Source organism: Pezoporus occidentalis, unplaced genomic scaffold, assembly GCF_034315485.1.
Source record: "Pezoporus occidentalis ecotype Australia unplaced genomic scaffold, CSIRO_AGI_Poc_V1 ctg360, whole genome shotgun sequence".
NCBI lineage: Eukaryota > Metazoa > Chordata > Aves > Psittaciformes > Psittacidae > Pezoporus > Pezoporus occidentalis.
In genome coordinates this window covers 1-22,994 of record NW_026915592.1, presented here as the reverse complement: position 1 = coordinate 22,994, position 22,994 = coordinate 1, and the positions used below count along the sequence as shown (strand labels likewise).

The 22,994-nt window shown below is 52.8% G+C and overlaps 3 protein-coding genes and 1 non-coding gene across 8 annotated transcripts; 2 read left to right on the top strand and 2 right to left on the bottom strand.

Annotated features, from left to right (window-relative positions):
- Window positions 1-490: 490 nt before the first annotated feature.
- Window positions 491-8,506, bottom strand: KHDC4 (KH domain containing 4, pre-mRNA splicing factor). Of its 4 annotated transcripts, none has more exons than XM_062630871.1 (14): window positions 8,433-8,506; window positions 8,088-8,325; window positions 6,950-7,078; window positions 6,528-6,607; window positions 6,179-6,231; window positions 5,790-5,953; window positions 5,307-5,518; window positions 5,151-5,211; window positions 4,626-4,683; window positions 4,214-4,467; window positions 3,587-3,742; window positions 2,541-2,653; window positions 1,828-1,919; window positions 491-906 (listed from the first exon to the last, which is right to left on the bottom strand). In XM_062630871.1, exons 1-14 carry the CDS (start codon window positions 8,477-8,479, stop codon window positions 707-709), a joined length of 1,857 nt encoding a protein of 618 aa, XP_062486855.1. In that variant the 5' UTR covers window positions 8,480-8,506; the 3' UTR covers window positions 491-706. The 4 variants fall into 4 exon arrangements, 3 of the variants coding, with proteins under 3 accessions (XP_062486855.1, XP_062486856.1, XP_062486858.1); XM_062630872.1 differs by having other exon boundaries at window positions 6,950-7,072; XR_009967077.1 differs by having other exon boundaries at window positions 849-906; window positions 2,541-2,625.
- On the bottom strand, window positions 5,592-5,720 carry LOC134169951 (small Cajal body-specific RNA 4). The gene has a single exon (XR_009967081.1). It is a non-coding gene; the product is annotated as a small Cajal body-specific RNA 4 (non-coding RNA).
- A 1,701-nt stretch (window positions 8,507-10,207) lies between the features above and the next one.
- On the top strand, window positions 10,208-17,780 carry HORMAD1 (HORMA domain containing 1). 2 transcript variants are annotated; one of them, XM_062630869.1, is made up of 14 exons: window positions 10,208-10,225; window positions 10,830-10,880; window positions 11,243-11,387; window positions 11,702-11,765; window positions 12,015-12,051; window positions 12,442-12,462; window positions 12,563-12,589; window positions 12,931-12,998; window positions 13,731-13,882; window positions 14,477-14,733; window positions 15,430-15,493; window positions 16,024-16,100; window positions 16,821-16,904; window positions 17,489-17,780. In XM_062630869.1, exons 2-14 carry the CDS (start codon window positions 10,848-10,850, stop codon window positions 17,567-17,569), a joined length of 1,110 nt encoding a protein of 369 aa, XP_062486853.1. In that variant the 5' UTR covers window positions 10,208-10,225; window positions 10,830-10,847; the 3' UTR covers window positions 17,570-17,780. The 2 variants fall into 2 exon arrangements, with proteins under 2 accessions (XP_062486853.1, XP_062486854.1); XM_062630870.1 differs by lacking the exons at window positions 10,208-10,225; window positions 12,442-12,462 and having other exon boundaries at window positions 10,768-10,880.
- A 1,606-nt stretch (window positions 17,781-19,386) lies between these two features.
- GOLPH3L (golgi phosphoprotein 3 like) lies at window positions 19,387-22,393 on the top strand. Its single transcript, XM_062630868.1, has 4 exons — window positions 19,387-19,612; window positions 21,062-21,193; window positions 21,298-21,412; window positions 21,773-22,393. The coding sequence occupies exons 1-4, from the start codon at window positions 19,445-19,447 to the stop codon at window positions 22,198-22,200; spliced, it is 843 nt and encodes a 280-aa protein (XP_062486852.1). The 5' UTR covers window positions 19,387-19,444; the 3' UTR covers window positions 22,201-22,393.
- Window positions 22,394-22,994: the final 601 nt, after the last annotated feature.

Sequence of the window (22,994 nt, the reverse complement as noted above, 5' to 3'; positions counted from 1 at the left end):
TGGAGGATGAAGGAAGAGATGAAGCCAAGCTCTCAGCAGGAGTCCTGTGTGCCTCAGGCATGGGACCAAGCCCGGAGGGAGGCAAGAAGATGGAGACAAACCCATGTGCTCCCCATCCGGCTGGAAGGAGGAGGTGTGGGGCAGTAAAAGAAGCAAACCCCGGTGCTGAGTTACAGGAGATGCTCGAGAAGTAAAACACAAAGGAAAAGGTTGAAGAACCCCGCTCCTCAGCTTCGTCACAGCGATTGTGCCTTCCTTTCCCTGGCTCAGAGTCCCAACACCGAAGCTGTGGTCACCATCAGCTCAAACAGGGCTGCAAACCCAGGCCGAGCGCAGGAGCGCTCCATACAACACAAGCACCAGGCGGAGGGTGAAGGCAGCGGGACTGACTCAGGCCCTTTTTAAGTGATCCTGGAACAAGGGAGCCTTCCCTCTCTTCTCTTCACAGCGCTTCCCCCGCTGCACAAGGGCCTAGCCCTGTCACCACTACTGCAGTTCATGGTGGGGTTTTATTGGACAGATTCACTGCAGAAATAAGGAGCTTTAAAACGATGGATCCCTTTCAAAGGGGGGAACACTGAACCTTTTAACTTCTGCAACTGTAAAAACAAGGGGTATTTGCAAAGTTCAGGCTGTAATATACATGCATTATTGCTAAAGGGGGGGAAAAAAAACCCAGATGAATGAAAACTCTTCTCTGCAGCTCTTAGGGTGCCATCCAAAATGGCATCTGTTGCTTAGCTCGCTGTTGTGAGGACGGGTACTGGTACCCCAAACTCCAGCCCTGTGAAAAGGTACTTGCGGTTTTATGGCCCCCATGTTCCTCCTCTTCATCTGATGAATCTCCAGCATATGCCACTAAACCAAAGCCCTTTTCTGCAGTTTTCATCTTCTTTGCTTGATGATCTAGGAGGGGAAAACAAAACACACACACCCCCCAGCCCCCAAGAAGGGAAAAATCAAACCAAAAAGAGATAAAAATGCCCCAAAACGAGTTAATAAAAAAAGACGTTAATTGTAAATCGTTAGTTGGACACCATTTTGAGGTCACAAGGCCAATGGTCATCCAAGGTCGAAGGCCACACGAAACACCAGCAGCAACAGCACATGTGATCCATCAGAACCATGTAAGAGAACAGAGAAAGAAGAAAGAAACACACAAGAAAGGGCAAGTTAGCAACTGGGCGTCAGCGATGGCAACGTCACCGTTACAGAGATCAACGCGTCAAGAAAAGGAGGACCTTAGCTCAAAAGCAAGCTCACAGAAGGACAACCTCTGGGAGCAATACTGCAGAGAAACTGCCGTTAAAGAGGCCTAACGTGAGGCACCTGCAGGCCTGCCAGGCACCAACCGACCCCAAGAGTTCGAGTGATGCCGTGTTTTACCAAGCTGCAAACCCAGCCCTATGAGAGGATGGGCTCTGAGAGCACTTGTGTCCTTTGCAGACACAGCTCGTGTCTGTGCATACACACCTGAACCACAACTCCCACCGACAGTGCCTCTAGAGAGAGCTGTTCACAAAGTAAAGCCACAGGACATCCGTGTTACAAAACAAGCCTAGGAGATCGTGTGCCTCTGGGTCAAAAACACCTGTCCTTCAGTCCATTACACTCTCCTCATCCATACAGGTATTTATTGAGGCTCTAAGAGAAGCATCCTGTGTTTAATCACAGTGGGTTTAGAGCAGTGCAGCATGAGCTGCTTTCCGTCTAGACAGTCTAAAGAGCCAAAAAGAAGCCCCACTGCTTTAAACACATTAAGACCAGCGTGAACCCATATGGGAAAGGAAACTTGACTTACAAGTGTCTCTCATTCACTGCACTCACCATGGTTGCCTGGTAAAGACCCCGCACCATTTCTGTCTTCAGAGTCCGATTTCATCCCAGTGACAGGAAAAGCTGGCGGAGGCATCAACTGCCTGTTTAAAGCAATGCAGGCCCTTAGTTCTTGTGGTTTAAGCAAGCAGAGAGTCAAAGGTAACAGCAAACAAGCTCAGGAGGCAGTCCTTGACCCCTAACTTTTAATTGCCTGACTAATCTAGTGGTCTTCTCAGATGGAGCGACTGCGTCAGTGGACAAGGGAAGAGCAACTGATGTCACCTCCCTGGACTTCTGTAAAGCTTCACTATGGTCACCCCAACATTCTTAGCTCTAAATCAGAGAGGATTTGATGGATGGGCTATTAAATGGGTAAGGAATTGGCTGGATGGCCACATCCAAAGAATTACAGTCAACAGCTCAGCATCCAAGTGGAAACCAGTAAACAAGTGGTATCCCTCAAGGGTCCATACTGGGAGCAATACTATTTAGTATCTTCATCGATGCCAGACAGGGGTACCAATGACACCGAGCTGCGTGGAGCATCATCTAGTAGATGTCCCTTTCCACAAGAGAGGGGGTGGCCTAGATGCTCTTTCAAGGTCCCTTCCAACCCCAACCATGCTCTGGTGCTGTTTCACAGCAGAGAACATGAAACACAGATCCCCTCGGCTTTCCATCAGGATCAGGAGAGACCTGGATGTCATCCTGCCCTCACTCACCTGTCCCTCTCTCTCTCCTTTCCTGAGGAACTTGCTGCCTTCGACCCGGCTCCATCGAGTTCACTCTGACTGGAGAAGCCTGTACCTAAATTAGTCATATGAATGGGTCCATGCTATGAGCAGAAAAACACACGGCATTAGCAAATCTACCACTACAACATAAGCTCCAGCTCCTTAATGATAATGATAGGAAAGCCAACTTTTCAGAGCATATTGCCAACTAGCAGAAGGAACCACTAACCACCCCTGTTCAACAAGAGGCTTTCTCCTAAAGATACTGAGGGTAATGCAGTAAGGAACACGCCTGAGAAGTACGAGGGAAGGCACCTCATCGCCTGCTCCACCTCAGCAGTAGCCTTGGTTCATGGATAACTTATTCCCTCCTCGGTCAGCTAATTCTGAGCACTGTACAGAGTCAACTCTGCTGGAGATGGTCATAGTAGGGCTAACAGAGAGCCAGGCGCTTACTGCCTCTAGGCAGAGGTTTTATGTGAGCAGGGCTGGACGACCTGAGGAGCATTTGCAGAAGCTCCCTTTTCTCACATACAAGCCTGAAGAACTCAAAATTGCTTTAACTAAAATCAACTGCTCTGCTCTCTAAAACAAAAATAACTATTTCTAACTCAGGCTGCTTGAAATCCTCTCAAGTGCAACCTGCAAGGAAGGTAAATGGGGAAAATCTGGGAGTTACTACCACGGTTCCCTCCCACCCTTCAAACAAGCCTGCAAAAGACCCCCCAGACCCCAAAGAATCTCCCTTTAAACTAAGCAAAAACACACTGTGGGCATCTCTTTGACCTGAATGCACCAGCAGCCTTCAGGGAAGGCTGAGGTATGAAAACAAGGTGCCAATGCATCAGCAAGTCACAGTTTAACCACGGTGCATCCACTCAAAGAAACCAAAGCATGGTCTTGAGGTTGTGCAACAACCGCAGCCGTCTGCCAAAGGCCTTGCACGACTCTTCCCAGATCAACTGTGCTAAATCATCCCTCTGCAGCCAAGTTCTGCTTTGGTGAATGAAGTAAAATGGGTGATTTTATTCCACCTGGTATCCCAGCAGTCCTGACTCCCTCTCATCCGGCAGCTCCTCAGTGAAGCGTCGCTTTTGACCCTGGGGATGGGGTTGGACTTGGGGCTGTGAACCAGTCGGCAGGGTGGTTTTAACCGGGGCAGCAGGAAGGAAAGGACCACTCAGTGGGCTCTGGCGTGCAGAAGATGAAAGACAAGAAAATTTGATAATGGGCATAGGAAGCATACATCAAACGCAGCCTTTCAGACACAGGAGCAGAACACACAAATAGGCAGAACTGAAGAGAAACTGGAAGGAAATTCACAACTTCAAGAGGAAACAAGTATTTCATTTCTAGAAACTAATCACTGTCTGTAGCTCCAGCCCATTGTACTTACACAGAGCTGCATCAAAGCCTGTGGTAACACCTTCCCTATGGGAGTGAGCACCCCCTGCAAATATCCTTCATGTTCACAGGTTATGAAAAATAGAGGCTGAAGCAGCCATCCAACAATGTCATTGCTCAGACAGCAGCAAAGCATGAACAAATCCAAAAGCCCTCAGGAATTCTCCATCTGGAACTACTCCGAGTATTTTCGTGCTAGCAAAGAAACAACTTCATAAACTGACAACTACAGGGCAAAAGATGAACTGTGGCAGTACCTGGCCAGTGCTGGCTGGAGGCTGTACTTGAGATATGGGATACTGCGTTGGCACAGGTGGAACTCCTGTAGGTAGCGTTGTTAAGACTCCAGGTGCCAAAGGTACTGCAGGTGGTACTATGCCTGGTACCCCATACGGTGGCTGAACTGGTTGTTGAGGAGGAGGAACCACAGGATAACCAGACTGGTAGCCATTGGAAGGGTAATAGGAGGGCTGGGAAGGTACGCTGTTGATAGCGGCAGGCTGTGTGAAGCCTAGAGGGAAAACACCATCTTCAATCCAGTCTGTCACCAAAACACCCCGTTTCACTGCCAAAAATGAAGGGCTGCAAGTTCAAGACTCCCACAGAACTAACTGCAAGCACAACTCTGCAGAATGCAACTCCAAACGCTTCAGTATTGTGGAGGTTTACCTGCTAGGGGTACTGCAGTGGTTATCTGGTTCACAAACCGAGAGTACTCAGCATGAACCTGCAAGGAATTGGCAGAGATTAGACAAGAACCATTCACTATGTAGTGTATTAACCTTTCACAGGCAAAAAGGCATTTGACCACACAGCTGTAAGGGGGCTTTGCTTCCAGAACACAGCATGCAGAGGGATGGCAACAATCCACACACACACACACTGAGAACAAAACCCCACTCATCCTGCTGGCTCTGGGACAGACTCCTGTAACACACAGGATAATCCTGCACAGGAAACACAGTGGCAAACAAACCACTTCAGTCAAAGAAGCTAAAAGCTTCCATCTATTCTTCAGAAGAGGCTCTGCAGCCCACGCTCCATTACCAATGCTAACAGAAAGACTCAGCAGTGCTCGGAAGGGAAAACACCCTTAGGAAGCCCGGACACAGGGGCAGTTTGGCTGGGAGCACACAAAGCAGCAACAGCCAGGCACACACCGGGGCTGTGACAGGCTCTGTAAGAGCTACTCACGGTTTGCAATAGGTTCTCACACAGCTTTTTAGCAGCTGCCAAACCTTCTGGCTTTGGGTGACTGCAAACACACACAAAGGAAGAGCTCATCAGCACCAGTGTTCCTGCGAGCTCCTTCTTCCGTTGTTGCTGTTTGTTTCCAAACACCCCTCATACCTGATGTAAATGTACATGGGTTCAAAAGCCTCTCTGCCCGATGCTGGCTCTATGCAACCTGAGCCTTTGCCACGAAGAAAGACTTTGGCACCCGTTTCAATCTGAATGTGCTGCAAATAGGAGCAACCAGGCCCTTCCACCTTCTCCTTCACATTGAACGTAGGTACAGCATGTTCCAATCCAACAAATAACTTGTCCTGAACATAATGCATCTGGAAATGGAACAGTAAAAGCTTGTTATTTCACTCTAAGTACGAGGCTAGAAATGTTGTTCCTGTGACAGGCGAGTGTCAGATGGCACAGTCAGCCCTTTGCTCTTCTGTAAGCAGGACTGCTCTCTCCATCCCTTTTCTTTTAGGAGGCTGCTGTCCCCTGAGCCTCACTCTTCAGGCTCAGCTCGATCAGTCCTCCAGGACACACACTGTACACTTTGTGACAGGTAAATCGTGTCACCAGTGACAGTCACAGCAGTGCATTACTCACCCCTGACTGGAATGGAGGTTTCTGACCAACTGCTGGAGACAACTGAGTAATAGGGGCTGGCTGGTGGTAGACAGTAACTGTAGCTCCGTTGAAGGTCGGACTAGAGCCTGTAGCTGCTTTCACTACTCCATTAGTAATGATCTCTTTAATTCTGTTAACAGCTCCTAGTTGACAAAACAGGGAACTCAGTTGTTTTGGCCCTTGTCAACTGTCCAGATCACCCAAACCTAGTATTAGCATTCCAGATTGGCTCAGAAAGGATGCAACAAGCATCTGTTACCAACACCAAGACGTTTACAGTACAAATCCATGCTGGCCATAACAAAGGCCCTTAATTCCCCCCTTTCCCACAAGTAATGATGGAAGAGCAGGATTCATTTTGCACTTACTGTCAACCAGCTCCCGTGTCTGGCCCTGGACATGAAGATATAAAGGACGATCTCTGGAAAGGAAATAGTCAAATATGCCACTAAATTCCCAAGGAACACACAAGACCGGAGCCAATCTAATACATACACTTATGTTACAGACAGAAAGCCTTCCATAAGGACTTTAGACACTCTTTGTTTCATCTCTCAGTATTAGGCAGGTGGGGGAACAGCCATGCACTTAGCACTACACTAATGGCAAACACATTCCAAACACTCAATACTCCATTGACTGGCCCCCAAGGGTGACACTGCCCATGGAAACCAACCCTACAGCCCCACCACTGAGCCCCCAAAGAGGAATACAAACCCTGGTCCCACTTTGGCTTTCTCTTCTGCTGTCATGAACCTCCCGCGGGTCGATACAGCCGCTCCACTCAGGCGACTTATCTACAAATGATTGCAAAGGCCAGGGACAAGTTTAACACCAAGAAAGCAAGCACAGCAAAACCCCAAAGTGTTTAAGCTTTGTTGGGATCTATAGGGAACAGACACATTAATAACGTGGTGAGAAAAGGGATGGGACCCACTAAAAGATACCAACTGTGCTACCTGAGCTCATTATATGATACTGTAGTGAATACACCACTAAACAAAGCGTCTTCAGAAAACCCTGAGCTTGGTAAAAAGGAAACCACCACCAACTGTAGTCGATTGCAGCTCTTTTGGCCTTACAAAGAGGCCCAAGCGTGCTGCCAAGCCCAACAAAGCAGCCGTAGATCCTGCCCGTACCTCATCCTGAGTCTGTCCTCTCGTCAGCAGGTTCCTGCACGTGAGGGGCACGTCATTGATTTCCACCTCTGCCACCACAAGGTCATCTTTGCTTTTATTTGTAGCTGGACCTTTTCCCAACGCCTGCAGCTTCAAAGAGAACCGTGGCAAAAGACCAGAAATAGATAGAAAGCAGAGAAAAACGATGCAACCACCGGGCCCTGGTGCTCTAGAGGGGAAAATCCTTTCCCTTCTCCCGTTTCAGCTGTTGAACCTTTACAGACATTAACAGAAAGCACACCACATCCACTACTTCGTTTACCTCTCACAACCTTGTGCCTAAATCAAACCACCACTTTTACCTTCAGCACACTGGAGTACCATAACTAACTGCTGCTTCTGCTCTATAAATAGAGAAAACAGATGTAGAAGCAAGCAGCAAAGTTGCTCAAACCGAACCCAAGGCATCTCACACTCAAGCTGGCAGCTCAGGCAGAAAGCTGAGCCTAAGAACACCTGGGATTCATATTTCAACTCCTCTTCAACACAGAGCTCCTGTTCAAGACCTGAGCTTGCCCACACCATGACTACACTTTCCCCCCTCGGTTTTTGGTTTAAATCAAGGGCACCACGTTCTGTGCCAGTACCTAAGTGCTCTGAAAGAAAAAGCCAGAGACATAGAGATGGCAGAAGCTGCGTGGAGACCTCAGAGCAGCTGCCAGTGCCTGAAAAAAGGCTACAAGGATGCTGGAGAGGGGCCTTTGTCAGAGATTGGAGCGACAGGAGAACGCGTGACGGGTTCAAACTGAAATGGGGGATTTAGGTTCAATATTAGGCAGAAGCTCTTCCCTGTGAGGGTGCTGAGGCGCTGGCACAGGGTGCCCAGAGGAGCTGTGCCTGCCCCATCCCTGGCAGTGTTCAAGGCCAGGTTGGACACAGGGGCTTGGAGCACCCTGCTCCGGTGGAAGGGGTCCCTGCCCGTGGCAGGACTTGGGACTGGATGAGCTTTAAGGTCCCTTCAACCCAAACCAGGCCGGGCCTCTCCGCTCTCCATCCTTTCCCACCTCGCCGAGGGCTCCTCGGACACTCAAGGCCCGCAGGTCTCCCCATCACAGCCGTGACACCCCCCTGCCCCCCCCGCTCCGCTGCGCGCACCCACCTTGTCCGCGGTGCTGGGCGCCGGCTTCAGCTTCCCCTTGGCCATCAGCATCGCGTTGATCTTGGCGGCCACGGCCGCGGCCGCATCCAGCGCTCCCGAGGGCGCCGCGGAGCTCTCGGACCCCGCCACCGCGGAGCCGCCGTCGCCGCCGCCGGGAAAGGGCCGCCCGGGCAGCGGCGCCGTGCCCGGGAGGAGGAAGGCGGGGGCCGGGCCGGGCTGGTCCCATTTACTGCGGCGCCTGCAAAACACAGAGGCCTCAGCGGCGGCCGCGGCAGCTCCAGGCCGGGCCCCGGAGCCGCCGCCGCTGCCCGGGGGCGCTGTGAGGGACCCGCGGCGCGGCCTCACCCGGCGGCGGCCCCGGCATCGCGCTGCGCTGCTCCGCCCGCGGACATGGCTCCGGCTGCGGCCCGGCTCCGGCTGCGACTGCGGCTGCGGCTAGGGCTCCACCGCCCCCGCGCCGCGCACGCGTCATTTCCGGTCCGCAGCGCTGCTGCCATTCCATAGAGTGAGGCAGTGTGATAAACACCTAAATGCATTGGCTTTCACAAGGCAGAGGTGTGGTTATGCGGATATAACTGTGGCAGTTCACAGTAACAGAAACAAAGCTCGCTCAGGACACAAGATTAGACAACACGTGAAAAAGGGCCAGAACTCTTGAGCAAAACGGAGTCACATAGCAAAAGAATTTGTAAAGGTAAAAGAAAGAAGAGACCCTTGATACAAGGAAAGCTGGTGCCTGGGAAACATAAAGCTTAACTTATGTTGTAGAAAGAGAACAGCGTTTATGTTGTGTGTGGAATGTAGTGGCCGCGCTAAACATGAGTGAGTTATTTCACACCGTCCTTCTACTTACCAGTTAGCTTAGAGACAGAGCCTCCCAACCATCTTGTCTGCCCGTCCTGCAATAGATTTGGCAGGCAGGTCACACTGTTTTAAATCTTTGATAGTTATCAGAATTACAGGCACAGCTGGTTGTGTGATTGCTGGGGCGTCCAGCTGTGCCAAAGGTGAAAAGTACACTGTGAGGAAGACTGCTTACTTCATCCTGAAGACCCCTACTTGATACCAGGAAATAAAGGGTTAACATTGTGCCTGCTTGCTTAAGCAGTTGCTGTGATGGGTGAAGCAGAACCGTAGGAGCCAAAGTTGCTAGAAAGGTGAAGCAGAATTGCAGGAGTTAGAGCTGCTAGGCAGAATTGTAGTACGTAAGATTCATAACGCGGAAGACATTCTTGTTCAACTAGTATCCTTAGAAAGAAAAGGAACAAAAAAATAGAGTAACGGAATTTCCAAACTCTGCAAGTTTCTGCTTTAATATACATAAAAACAGCTTGTACCGAACCTGAGGTTTGGACAGGAGCCGAAACCCTATTGAGTCTGCGTGAAAGCAAGAGGCTACTTGCAGTGATGAAGAGGAACTACAGGCCTTCATCCTCACAACCCCCAACGACCACCACCAGGAGGCACGGCGCAGGCGCACCAATGGGACGAATGCCAGAAAACTAATTATAATCCTAGATGAGAATTGGGTTTGCATATGCATGAGGTGTGAAGCAATCTCATATTTAGGCAATCATTATAGGTAATAAACTGAGTGTCAAAGGAAGGGTGCGCATGCTTCGGAGGAGCAATCCCCATGCGCCTCAGCGCTGAATAAAGCGTACCTGCTTTACAACCCTAACGAGTTGTGGGGTCTGTTTGCCTCCCAGTCACACTGTTAAGCGAGCGGCTTGATCTACCCCTTGTACATCGCACCTGCGATAAGCATGAGGAAGCAACAGCACCTTAAACAAGCAGCCTGACCTTCCTTCCCCTGTACATCACCCGCACGCAGCCATAACCACGCACCCCCCTCGCCGCCGCCATCTTGGTGCGCACGGCTCGCGGCCGCCGGTGCCGCCCCGCCCCTCCGTTTGCACACGGCCCCGTGCCCTATAAAAGGGGAGGGCCGGGCGCGGTGGCGGCTCTGAGGGCCGGGTGCGGGCGCGGGGCGGTGGGGTGCTGCGCTCGGTGTCTCTGTGCTGCTGCCCCGGGCTGGTTTCCCTCCCGAGGTCGGTGTTAATCCCGAGGGGCAGCGGGCTCTGGTGAAGGGAGCAGTGCCGCGGAGGGGCTCCTCTGGCGCCGTGTTCCTCACAGAGGTGCTGAGCTCCGGCCCGCACCAGGCGGGTCTGTGCAGGCTCCTCTGAGGGGAAGCTTAGCTCCCTGCGTGGCCCAGAGCTCTCCTCCCCGTTACAGACCCGTTGTCATGGCCCTGGGCATGTGCTGCTCTGTTTGTAGAGGTGATGGGGAGCCTTGAGTCATGGTGCTGAGGCTTAAAGGCTTAGTAATAGCATAGCTCAGTAACAAGAAAAGCTCCTGAGGGGTCTCCTCCCCCAGGACTCTGAATTTGCAGAGGGAAACAGCCCAAAACCTTGGGAATGCTTCCCTGAGGTGGCTTCAATAGGGAAAGCCCTTTCTTAGGGTCCTTTGGAAACAACCGGGGTGGAAAAGCCCTTCCAGCTCATCCAGGCCAACTGCTCCCCGTCCTGCCAAGGCCACCCTAACCCATGGCACCGAGGGCCTCGTCTCTGCGGTGTGTGAATGTTAACGGGATGGTGCCTCCAGCGCGTTCAGACATTGGTTTGAGCTGGTAACGGGTCCATTGCACAAGCAGAGTTTGTGGGTTCAGGTATCAGAAGTGGAATAGCTGCAGCCTGCATTGTGAATGGCCCGAGCCGTGTTAACGCAGTGTTTCCTTAACAGGCAGGAGAGCGCTGCAAGATGGCAACTGCTCAGAAGCAAAGGAGCTGTGCGGTATGGTTTCCATGTGTGCTCAGCACAGGGTGGTGGTTGAACTGGAAAAGGCAGGCAGTTGCAGCTGATGCAGTGCCCCCAGGGGCTCTGTAGTGCTGCTTCACTTGAGAACTGCAGGTTAATTCCATCTTTTAACTGTGAGCAAAGTTAGGGTAACAGAATAGCTTGAGTCCGACCTTTGTGCTTGTGCACTTGGTAGAGATCAGCTCTGACCTGAATATAGCAAGTGTTAGGAATATGCTTAATAAGTGGCAAAAGTGATACTTTGCCATTCAATTCAAATGCTAAGCCTGCACTGGACCAGACTGCAGCCTGTCCGGGTTGGATGTGGACAGGGATTAACTTCTTCCATCCTCTTTCAGAGTGCAGTTGTGTTTCCTACCAAAATAGCCACAGAGCAGCAGTCCCTGATGCTAGTGAAGAGGCTCCTGGCAGTAGCAGTGTCCTGCATTACGTACCTGAGAGGGATCTTCCCTGAGAGTGCCTACAGGACACGATACATGGATGGTAACAGGCTGGTTTCCTGCTGCTTTGCAGAATCTGTTGTCAAAGGGTTGTTAAGAAGTTACTGAGTGCTTTTAGAGCCACTTGGTCTTAATGTAATGGCCATTTTCAGTGACTGGGATTGAAACTTCACTAAGACATGAACAGTTGCTAATGGTGATGCTGCCTCAGCAGCTAAAACTCTGCCTACACCTATTGGTAATGCTGATTTGAGTCTGCTGTTGCTAGATGCTTTTAGGGAATGAACGTTCCTTTCTTAGCAATGTACTTCCATTTTGTCCTGAGTAACTGCATGGATTCATTCTGCTCTTTTGGAGATGTCTGTGTCAAAATCCTGAGGGAAGACAAGAACTGTCCTGGCTCCACTCAGCTGGTGAAATGGTGCGTTGGTTTCCGTGCATCTGGAACACTGCCACAGCGTGGCAGCTCTGAAAGGAACCTTTCTGCTTGGTGGCAGGTAGCAAAGGTGCCTTGCTGTGGTTGCACAGCAGCACAGGCACTGCTTTCAGGGCAGGGTTGGCACTGTTGCTTGAAATGGCAAGTCCATTTTTAGAGGGAGTGGGACCATTGTCGTTAGTCAGAAGCCAAGCAAATGGAGGTTAGATGGACAATATCATCTGGTTTTTGCAGGATGTTAGGATGCTACGATGCCTTGCAGAAGAAATACGTAAGTCTTTCTATCGTTTAGCTATTTTAAATGTATTAAAGCATTCACTGACCTAAATCCATTACCTGCAGCAAAGTTACAGGACTTTCTGGTTAGGGAATAGCTGTGCTTTAATGTGTTAAAACAGCTACAGTGTGGTTGCATACCCATCTCAGGATCATACTCTTTGTAAGCAGACACTTAAATTAGGGCTACGTGGGCATTTTCTTCTGCCAGTTGTTAAGGCCTTTCTGAAATAGACAAGGAATTGAACATATAAAGAGGTTTCCCTTCAGACAGTACAGTTGTCTGTGTTGGTCTCCAGAGCTAGAGAACCAGAACAGCTTGGCAAGCAGAAGTGAGCTATGGAATGCATTTAATGTTCTTTTTCTTTCCTTATGTTTCCAACAGCTCAGAATGATTGTGCTGGCAGTGAGTATCTCTGAAGAGTAAGGTACATGCTTGGTTAAGGTGCTGCTTAAAGGGGTGAACAGTTCTGACTCTGCTTTTTCTCTTTACTTTAAAAATACAGGTCTATACCCATCCAGAAGATCCTCAGGTAAATCTGCTGGAATATTTTACTGGGTATAGTATGGATATAGTGAAATGTGTGTACAAGCAGTAGTACTTACCATTCATACCTGTATACAAGCAGTAGTACTTACCATTCATATCCTGAAAACTTAACCTGTTTCAAGCTCATTTCTCATGGTGATTCCTGGGAAATGTAGATCCTTCTTTTTGTGGATGGCAGTTGCATACATGAATGCTGTGAATAAAGCCGTATTGGGTGCGTGGACGTGCCTGAGGCAGGAGTTGGGATGTCATTAGTTGAAGCACCAGGTTACCAGCCAGCAGCACTTTGCCTCACAGCTCAGTAACCACTGCCTTTCTTTGCAGACCATCACAGAGTGTTACCACTTCAAATTCAAGTACACCAGCAATGGGCCCCTCCTGGACTTCAGCAGGTACTGCCCCTGGGATCTTCTGCTCCGGGGTTCTCCACCTGAATGTAAAAACTGGGGAGCTGATCTGTTTGGTGTTTCCTTTCTTCATGCTGGCTCTTAAGCCTCATTGTACCACCATACACTGTCAGCTTACGCATGCAATAAGGCATTTTGGCAGGTGATGTTCTTCAACATCTTCAAGGTCCCCTCAAAAGGTGATTCTTGGTGTCAGAGTCCAGCACTTTCTGAGCAGGTTCTTTAAGACACTTCATGTGTGGAGGGTGAAATGTTTAGTACTGGAATGTGTTCTCTTACCAGTAACCATTCCTGTCAGTCAACAGTGTTACCTAAGGGAAAGCAAGGATGTGAGACGTCATAGAACTGGGGCTTTCAGAAGTTCCTCCTTTTTTCCTCCTTCTTTTCTCCTTTCCTCCCTCCTCCTCTCCTCCCTCTTCTTTTCCTCCCTCCTCCTTTCCTGCTGGGTATTGTTTAAGCACTGTGTAATGTAGAATACAGCAGTTGGTCACAGATGCTGAACCATAATGCTTTCAGGATGCCCCCGCCTCAGGCTTGGATCTCCAAAGGGTGAAGAGCACACAGGTCACTTAGCATTAGGAGCTGCAGTGCCTGTAATCTCAGCCCCTGGGCAATGAAGATGATGTTCACTTCTGACACTCATAGTCTGTTACTCATGTATCTAAATGGTGAAAATAGCTTGGTATATTAAACTCTGAATACTCTGTTCATTTGTAGTAAGGACACAGGGAATAACTCCACCATCACCTGTGCAGACACCAAGAAAGCCAGCATCCTCCTCATCCGCAAGATCTACGTCCTGATGCAGAACCTGAGCCCCTTACCAAATGATGTTTGCCTCACTATGAAGCTGTTCTATTATGATGAAGGTAATGTTTCCATCTTGCCCCGATTCCTCAACTCTGTTCAGGCACCGGAAAGCAATTCAGAGAAATCTTTCCATGTAGCATCTTTATGGAGGTTGGGACTTGTGAGATGATGTTATTTCGCTCATGTCTGTTTCTCATGACACTCTAAAATCCAAAGGGAATGGATTTGATCACTGTAGGAACAAAATGCTGTCACTGACTTCACTGGCGCAGGATTTCAGTGCATTTTAAAGCAGTTTTCCTGAGTATGCCAAGATGTAACATGTTTGCCAGTTCTGGTTTGGATCACTATTTAAATGTCTAGCTCTGCTTTCAGCAAGTATTACTTTACATTGCTTTATAATGAAAAATCAGAGCTTCAAGATCATCTCTTTCTATATTTAATTGTTTCAAGTAGCTTTAATGGGGTTTTGCCTGTTGTGTAGGGGGAAAAAGAACTTAGTGCAAGTTGAACATTGATCATTCTCTGCTCCCCATGCATTTATTTAGGAGCTCTTTGTATTTAAAGGAGAAAAGTCTTCTTGCCATACAAGTTCAAATATATTTTATAGAATGTGTTTCATTCTAACACATGTAATGAATCCTTTCCTGCAGTTACACCACCTGATTACCAACCCCCTGGCTTTAAAGAGGGTGAATGTGAGGGGATGATATTTGAAGGGGAGCCCATGTATTTGAACGTGGGTGAAGTGCCAACGCCTTTTCATATGCTGAAAGTAAAAGTGACAACTGAAAAGCAACGAATGGAAAATGTTGATAAAAGCATCCTGAAGAGAGGAGAGACAAATGTGCCTCTCCAGGTGATCCGAGTGGACAGGGATGATCCAGAAGAGGAGAACCGCGACATGAATGTAAGAGCACAAATGTTCTGTGTGGCTTGTTCTGTGGGTTGTAGCCTAGAGAAAGGCCACTGATTGAGTCACTGCATGTCTTGCTCTGCCATTAATAAAAACCTCTGGGCTTCCAGATGTATTTAACCAAGATCATGTCTTCAGTACGTTTTTTCCTCGAATTTGACTGCTCCAGTTAGAATCTGTCATTGTCAAAGCAGTATTGAACAAGTGCATCTGCAGAATGCCCAGCAGCAGCACCAGTGTTGGTAGTTGTGTCTCTGTGAGACTAGAGAGGAGCCAAGGAGAGTGAGGAGCAGAGGAGCAGCTTCGTGCTGTGGGTACCTGTTATGTGGAGCTGAACAAGCAGCACAGGACACAGTGAAGCTTCCCTGAAGCTGTCCCCTACCAGGCTGAAGTGAGCTGCTACAGCCAGAGCAATGAATGTGCTCTGGGATCCTTTAGTGCAGCACTGTACATACAGACAGCTACAATTGTAGTACTTCTTACAGGTGTTTTTCTTGGTTGTTGAATTAAATGTGTTTCGTTACTAACGAGTTAATGCTGAGCTGCTCTGCATGTTCCGTGTCAGATTAAATGGTTTCAGTGCAGTTTGTTCCACTGCGAATCCAAGGAAAGCTCTGGCCTGGAGCATCTGAGTACAAACCCTCTTCCTGCTGTGTCTGCAGTAAATGGTAGTCCCTTTTCTTAATCTAGGAAAATCCCAGCCTGGATAACAAAGTGGAAGAGAGGAATAATGTGAAGATTTCAGAAGCTCAAGGTAACATTCCTGTGTATTTGTCAAGTCTCTTCAGGTTGTGCCTCTGTTTCCTGCAGCTGCAGGCAGTGACAAGGGAACTGTAGCTCCAGGAGCTGCTCCCTTGGGTTGTGTTTGGTTACAAGCTGCTGGTGGGCTCAGAGGCAGCACAGGCTGTGCCGCTGTGGTCCCACAGGGACATTCCCTGTTCTGCAGTGCAAAATAGATTCCTGAGGCGTTTAAGCAATTCCCAACGTAGACCAGCCTTTAGCTGTCCAATGTATAAAGGATTTTGGGGATCAAGCCCACTTTTCCAAAGATCCTGTGTGTAAATCTACTACTTAGCATAAGCATCTCTTTATGCCTGTGATAGGAAATCATTGAATACTGAAGATGTAAGAGAGGGCAGTGGGTGGTCAGTTACCAGCTTGCACACAGAGAATCAGAGCCCTTGGAAGAGCACATTCCCTGCATTTCCAAAGTGTTCCTGGTGGCAAACACCAGTGCTGAGAGGCTGTGATTGTCAACACTGTGCTTATGAAACTCTTTCACAGAACCACACTTAACTTGTGAGGAAGATGGAGTTACAAAGGCTGGGGAGAACCAGAATTCGTCTGTTTCTAACCCTCAGGTATGAAACCCCCATCCTGTCTTCTTAAACTTTTACTAGAGCTTTTGTAAAGCTTCTTTCCTACTTGGAGTAATGAACAGGGAAGCTGCTAAAGGTTAATTTACAACAGTATTGTAAGCAGTAAAATGCCTTTACATTTTACTTGCTGGTGATGCACAAAACCTGCTCATACTCTAAAGCAATCCAGAGCAGTACCAAAAGGCTCTTGATCTGTGAGACAGCTTTCACACCAAGCAGATGGGCTGGCTGTTGTCAGGAGAACTGGGGATACAATTCTCATGTTGCTAAACTGCCATCGCTAAATGCTCTGCCCAACAGCAATGGCTCTGCTCCAAAACACCTTTAAAGGTTGTTAAAAGGCAGCTTTCTGACTCAGGCTCTATCCCTGCATGCAGCAGGGTGCTGTAATTTAAAGGTGGAGGATGACTTCAGCCACAGGTCCTTAAGAGAGCTTAAAAAAGCATAGCCCCAGGTAACTGTGAGTGACTTATGGATCAAAATAACTGCTGCTTGCCTCTGCCAGGGCTCTTTGACGCCTCCAGCTGTAAATAGCGCTGGTGACTTCAGTGGGTATGATTGAGGATTTAAATACTCCTGCATTTCAATTTCAGTTTAAGCAGTGGGGAGCAGAGACAGAGCTCTGTGCATGCTACAGCACTGAACCTGATGTATAGATGGATTTACTGCTCTCTCAAGGAAACATCTCTTTTCTGATTTTAGGTGGATCACTTGGCAAGTAAAACATCTCAACTTAATATGTCAGAGAGCAGGACAAGGAGTGGGAAGCTATTCCAGGCCAGCACTGTTAGTACTGTTCTGTTGCTGTTCTTTAGACCTTTCTCTGTTCCAAAGGGTGAATAAACCTCTTAAGCTTCAATACATTTCACACTGCCAGAATGGAACTGTCATCACTTCTGAAATTCCCATGAAATTCAACACATTTGGATTCTTAGGATCCAAAAAGAAATCATCTGTTCCAAAGAGCTGAAAGCTGAACGTTGGTGCACTTAACACGGGCTGAGAAAGATGAGTTAGGATTGATGAGATCTTCTCGAGGATGCGTTTACTCCCTGATGTGAAGGAAAAGCCACAGCCTCTCTGGGCACCCTGTGCCACAGACGAGCTCCTGCTCTAACAGCATAAGCACATCCCAGCCTTCCTTCCTTCAGGAGCTTGGAGGGAGGGTCAGTTCTGCCAGCAAAGAGTATCCAGGTGTTTCTCCAGGCTTAGCACCTCTGCGTGGGGACCAGGTAGTAGCAGGATGAAGCCAGATGCTCAATGCAGCTCTTGATGCATCTGGGTCAGGGTGGTCTTTTCCCATGTTCCACTTGCTAATGCCATGGAGCTGTGCAGCACCCGGTAACACAGGGATTGTTCTCCCTTGGCAGGTTCATCCGTTTGAGCTCTCATCTAGTCAAGATGTGCTGCCAAAAAGGAGGAAGATCAGTGAACCAAAGGAGCAGTTCTAGATGCCCGTGTGCAGCTGGTCCTTCACAGAGTTCTCCACACCACTTCCATGTTGTCGTTGAATGCGAATGTTCCTATTGAAATGGCTGTTAGGGATCGTTTTGGTTCTGCTTGTATCCAAACTGGTCAGTTTTGAAAGGAAAAAAGCCTGTCAAGAAGCCCAGTTGAAGAGATCAGAAGTTATTTTTCATAGGAGGCTGTATCCCATTGGGAAGGACTACGAAGGGAACTTGTTCCAAGGGGAGTTGGGGATTTAACTCCTGCTTGTAGCCTGGTGCACTCTGATGGGGACTGTGACAGGTTCATTCCCCACAACTCAAGGTTTCCCCAGGAACTTTGGGCTCTCTTTCAAAGCTGAGGAACTCCTTACCCAGAACCTGCCTTGTGGGGCACAAACCTCCTCAAGTCCTGCGTTCATTCAAGCTTGGGTTTGCTTTCAGCACTGTTACATGTTCTGCTTTTGCTGCTGGGGCACTTGGGGGGTTCATTTTAGCACCACGCTCCAGTAAGAAGCGTACTTCGCGCCTCCGCTTCCATATTTCCTGCCAAACCCGCTGGAATAGATGCGATGAGCTCCGTTTCTGTGTAATGACAACGCCTTCAGCTGTGGGGCTGTGGAAGATTCCTTACGGACGTGCTCCAAACGCCTCCCGGTGCCGCCGGCCGCGGCTCTTCGCCGTGCCTACCGACCAAGGTCCGGTCCCGTCCCGTCCGCTGTGTGTGCCGCGGGAGCGGTCCTGCGCGGGCTGAGCCTTTGGAACCCCCGTTTCCGAGCCCTCGATTAAAACGCTCCCAAGGTCCCCGCGCTCCCGTGTTCCTTCGGCGGGCGGCCGGGCGCAACGGGCCGAGCGAGGAGGAGGAGGAGGGAGGGGAGGAAGGAACGGAGCAGGGGGCGGAGCATCCCAGCAGCTCCCGCCCCCCGGCGAAGGAGCCGCCGGGCAGGGTAAGACCGGGGCGGGGAGCGGAGCTCGTCCCGCAGCGCTGGAGCCCCGTGCGGGGACGGGCCCGGGTACCCCCCCCTGCACCCCCGGGGCGGGTGCTCCGGGACGCGCGGTACCAGCGCTGCGAGGTGAGGCCGGGCCCGGCCCCTGTCCCCGGGGGGGACCCCCCTGTGCTGCGGCCCGGGGATGCCCCCCACCCCCGTCCCATCCCCTCCAGCGCTGGGCACCGGTGAGGCCGCACCTCGAGTCCTGTGCTCAGCCCGGGGCCCCGCACTGCAAGGGAGACATTGAGGGGCTGGAGCGGGGCCATAGGAGGGCAGTGGGGCTGGTGCAGGGGCTGGAGCACAAGTGATGGGGAAGGGCTGAGGGACCTGGGGGGTTCAGATGGAGAAGAGAAGGCTCAGGGGGGACCTGATCGCTCCCTCCAAGTGCCTGACAGGAGGATGGAGCCAGGAGGGGCTGGGCTCTGCTCCCAAGGGATGGGACGCGAGGAAACGGCCTCAAGCTGCACCAGGGCAGGTTTAGATGGAGCTGAGGAACAATTCCTGCCCCATTGCACCAGGCTGCCCAGGGCAGGGCTGGAGTAGCTGAGGCTCTCAGTGCCATGGGGCAGTGGTGGCCTTGGCAGTTGGGACTGGATGAGCTGAAAGGCCTTGCCCAGCCTGCTTCACTCCATGGCTCTAAGCCGTTGGGTGGCAGCGGCTGCTCCCTCCCAGTGACTGCCCAGGCCTGGCAAGGGTGGGATGGGGGTCCCGGGGCAGGGTGGGATCGGGGTCCCGGGGCAGGGTGGGATGGGGATCCCGGGGCAGGGTGGGATGGGGGTCCCGGGGCAGGGTGGGATCGGGGTCCCGGGGCAGGGTGGGATGGGGGTCCTGGGGCAGGGGCTCAGCACTGCTGTGTCCGTGGTGCCCAGCGCAGAGCTCGGCTCGGGGGGAGATGACGACGCTCACGCACCGCAGCCGCCGCGCCGAGGGCAGGAAAGGGGCCGGGGAGGAGGAGGCGGCTGCCGAGAGGGACCCGACCGAGGAGGACCCCGACGACTCCAAGGACATTCGCCTGACGCTGATGGAGGAGGTGCTGCTGCTGGGGCTGAAGGACAAGGAGGTAAAGGGGGGGCCGGGGGGGATGCTCAGAGGCCTCCTGGGCAAAGCTCGACCTCCTTGGTGCAAACCGGCCCCATCCATAGCGGAAGCCGAGCCCTGGGCTTTGCTGCCATGGGGGCTGCTGGACGCAGGAGCACCCCGAGTGCAGGGAAAGGAGGAGCCAGGCTCGGGCCGTGTTAGTGCGGGCTGGTGCCGTGTTCCCACCTGGAGCTGCTCAGGACCCTGCTGGGTGCCCTGCGTCAGGAACCCGGCTGAGCTCCGGGATGGGAGCAGGGCCATAGGAACACGGCAGCTCCGCATTGTCCTGGGCTGGCTCTGGTGCTCTTGGCTTGGTTAGCGCGTTCCTGGGAATGGTCGTGGAGGCACCGGGAAGTTGGGAGAGCGCAGGAGGTGTGAGCAGCCCCTGCGGTCCTGTCCTGCCGCATTCCTTCCTCTCCAGAGGCATGGGAGGCAGCAGGGGCCTGGCGCTGAGCTGGGCTCCCACCATTGGCTTTTCCCAGCTCACTGGGAGAAAACCCCCACGATTTCATCCAAATCCCAGGATTTCAGGGTGGGATTTCGGGACTGAAGGAGCAGCTTCAGGGCCTGATAGGAACCGGGAGCTTTGGGCTCGCTCGGGTGGTTCCAGAGCCCTTGGAACCTGCTGGAGTTGCCCTCGGTCACCTCCACTGGAACCGGTTCCCCAGGGCACGGCCGGGATGAAAGGCGCCTTTGTCCTTGCACACAAGGAAGTGAAGGGAGCAGGGGAGGATTCTCCCTCCCCTGCTGCTCGCTGGGCTGCAGGAGCACAGCCCGGTGTGTCCGGATGCGCCGGGAGCAGAGCGCACCCCCTCCGAAGGCTCCCACGGGGGAGGCTGCCTGATCCCAGGCTGCGATCCCTGGGGACGGGGCTCCTGTGGCTGCAGTGTCCTGGGGGAGCTGCCCGTTGGGAGCAGGCCCTGGCGGCCGTTCCCAGGCTTTCTTATCCAGACGCTTCCTCCTTCCTGGTGCCAGCTCCAGTCTCTGGCTGTGATTTAGCCCAGGGCTGCACCCAGTGGAAGTGGGAACTGGCCATTCCCTTCCCTTCTGCTGCTGCCCCCCCTTATCCCACTCCAGCTCCTCTGCTGGTTCTTTGTGGGTTTTCCAGAGCTCTGCACCTTCCTGCTGCTTTGGAGCTTGTGGTTCCTGAGGCAGGCCTGGAAAACACCAACCACATCCATGCGGATGTGGAATGGGCCGGGTCCCCGCTGGTTGGGTTTTCCCATCCTTCATCCCTGACCTGGAATCTCCTCCTCCTGCTTGTGTGTGGGAAATGCGTGCCCCATCCCTGGCAGTGCTCAGGGCCAGCTTGGATGGGGCTTGGGGCACCGTGCTCCAGTGGGAGGGGTCCCTGGAGCTGGGTGATGTCCAGGTGCTGGGAATGGCTCTAACGGAGCTCCTGCTCCCATCCCCTCCTTCCTGTTCCTCCCAGGGCTACACGTCCTTCTGGAATGACTGCATCTCCTCGGGGCTGCGCGGCGGCATCCTCATCGAGCTGGCTTTCCGCGGCCGCATCCGCCTCGAGCCGCTCTCCATGAGGAAGAAGAGGCTGCTGGAGAGGAAGGTGCCGAGGGGCCGGAGCCCGGTGCTGCCCCTCAGCACCGTGGGGGCTGCGGGACGGGAGCAGCGGCTCCGCATCCAGCCTCAGATCCCGCTCTGCCCTTCCAGGTGCTCCTGAAGTCGGATGCGCCCACAGGGGACGTGCTGCTGGATGAGACCCTCCGGCACATCAAGGCCACGGAGGCTGCAGAGACGGTGCAGACCTGGATAGAGCTGCTCACCGGTAGGGCCGCTTGGAGCCCCCATCCCTTGGGATGCTCCCTGTCATCCGTCCCTTCCCCACGGCTGGGCACTGGGCAGGGGCTGAGCGCTGAGAACGGAGCAAGGGAAGGCGGAATGTGGGGGCAGAGGTGGTTTTCCAGGTTGATTTTTCTGGGAGCTGGACCTTGCTCCCCATCTTTTCCCATGCGGAGCCAGTGGTTCACAGGGCGGTTCCCAATGGATCTGCCCTGAGGACTCTTTCCCAGCTTGGATGCTGGGAGAAGCCGGAGTGAGGCCCAGGGGAGGAGCAGGATTCCTGCAGCCGGGATGGGCCGGGGTTGGGTGCCCAAGTCCTTGCTGCACCACCTCCCTTCTCCTGCAGGAGAGACCTGGAACCCCTTCAAGCTGCAGTACCAGCTGCGGAACGTGCGGGAGCGCGTGGCCAAGGCGCTGGTGGAGAAGGGGATCCTCACCACGGAGAAGCAGAACTTCCTGCTCTTCGACATGACCACGCACCCCGTCAGCAACGGCACCGAGAAGCAGCGCCTGGTGCGGCGCCTGCAGGAGAGCGTCCTGGAGCGCTGGGTCAAGGACCCGCTCCGCATGGAGCGCAGGACTCTGGCGCTCCTCGTGCTCGCCCACTCCTCGGACGTGCTGGAGAACGTCTTCGCCAGCCTGGCCGACGACAAGTACGACGTGGCCATGAACAGGACCAAAGACCTCCTCGAGATGGACCCGGAGGTGGAGGCTGCCAAAGGCAGGGCCACGGAGATGGTGTGGGCTGTGCTGGCCGCCTTCAATAAGTCCTAAAGAGCCCCCCGGGACCATGTGGGGCGGCCTCAGCCCCTCGGCTCAAAGCCGGGGGGGCCCGGGCACAGCGTTCCTGCAGCAGCGGTGGGCTCGGCTTGGGGATAAGGGGGGGGGTGTTTGGTTCTTCCTCCCCCTGCAGGGTACGAGCCCCCCTGTGTGGCCAGGACCCTCGCTCCTCCACCGGCCACTGCTGCTGCTCCATCGGCTCCCTCTGCCATGGGGTGACCCCAGCGCAGAGCCATGGGGGGGGGGGCAGCTCCAAGGGGTCCCTGCGTGCCCCCATCGCCCCCCGTTCCCCGTGCAGGGGAAGCTGTGATTCTCTTTTCTACGCCCCGTGCCCCCCAGCTCCCTTGCCTCCGGTCAATGTACTCTCGGCAGCAGGAGGTGTCCTGGGTGTTCAACTGCGCCGCTCGGGGCCGGGGATGCGCTGGGTACCGGTGGCTCCAGCGCTGCCCATGGGAGCAGAGCGGGGACCGCGGCGTCACCGGGACCGGGACCGGGACCGAGGCTCCGCCCCCGTGGCGCCGCCTCGCTTCCCATTGGCCAGTGGCCGCCCCAGCTGGGGAGGCTCCGCCCCGTCTCCCCCGCGGGCGCTGATTGGTCGGGTGTGATGTCACTGCGGCCGCCTCCCTATCCCCATTGGTCAGAGCTGCTGTCCGTCATGGGGCTGAGGCGTTAGGGGGCGGCAGCGGCCATTTTGGAGCGGAGCGCGGAGGGAGCGGAGGCCTCTTCCCGGCCCCGCCATGGCGGCCCCGCTCGGTACCGGCGCCCGCGCCCAGGACACGGGGCAGGAG

Bases quoted from the DNA above. Each gene is read 5' to 3' on its own strand.
- KHDC4 (XM_062630871.1), bottom strand. From the start codon at position 8,479: ATGTCCGCGGGCGGAGCAGCGCAGCGCGATGCCGGGGCCGCCGCCGG. The intron at 5,519-5,789 runs GTGAGTAATGCA...TTCCATTTCCAG, and splicing joins AACCTCCATTCCAGTCAGGG to ATGCATTATGTTCAGGACAA. The intron at 1,920-2,540 runs GTGAGTGAGGGC...TGCTTTAAACAG, and splicing joins AAGGAGAGAGAGAGGGACAG to GCAGTTGATGCCTCCGCCAG.
- HORMAD1 (XM_062630869.1), top strand. From the start codon at position 10,848: ATGGCAACTGCTCAGAAGCAAAGGAGCTGTGCG. The intron at 11,388-11,701 runs GTAACAGGCTGG...GCTCTTTTGGAG, and splicing joins CAGGACACGATACATGGATG to ATGTCTGTGTCAAAATCCTG. The intron at 15,494-16,023 runs GTAACATTCCTG...ACTCTTTCACAG, and splicing joins GAAGATTTCAGAAGCTCAAG to AACCACACTTAACTTGTGAG.
- GOLPH3L (XM_062630868.1), top strand. From the start codon at position 19,445: ATGACGACGCTCACGCACCGCAGCCGCCGCGCCGAGGGCAGGAAAGGG. The intron at 19,613-21,061 runs GTAAAGGGGGGG...TGTTCCTCCCAG, and splicing joins TGGGGCTGAAGGACAAGGAG to GGCTACACGTCCTTCTGGAA. The intron at 21,194-21,297 runs GTGCCGAGGGGC...CTGCCCTTCCAG, and splicing joins AGAGGCTGCTGGAGAGGAAG to GTGCTCCTGAAGTCGGATGC.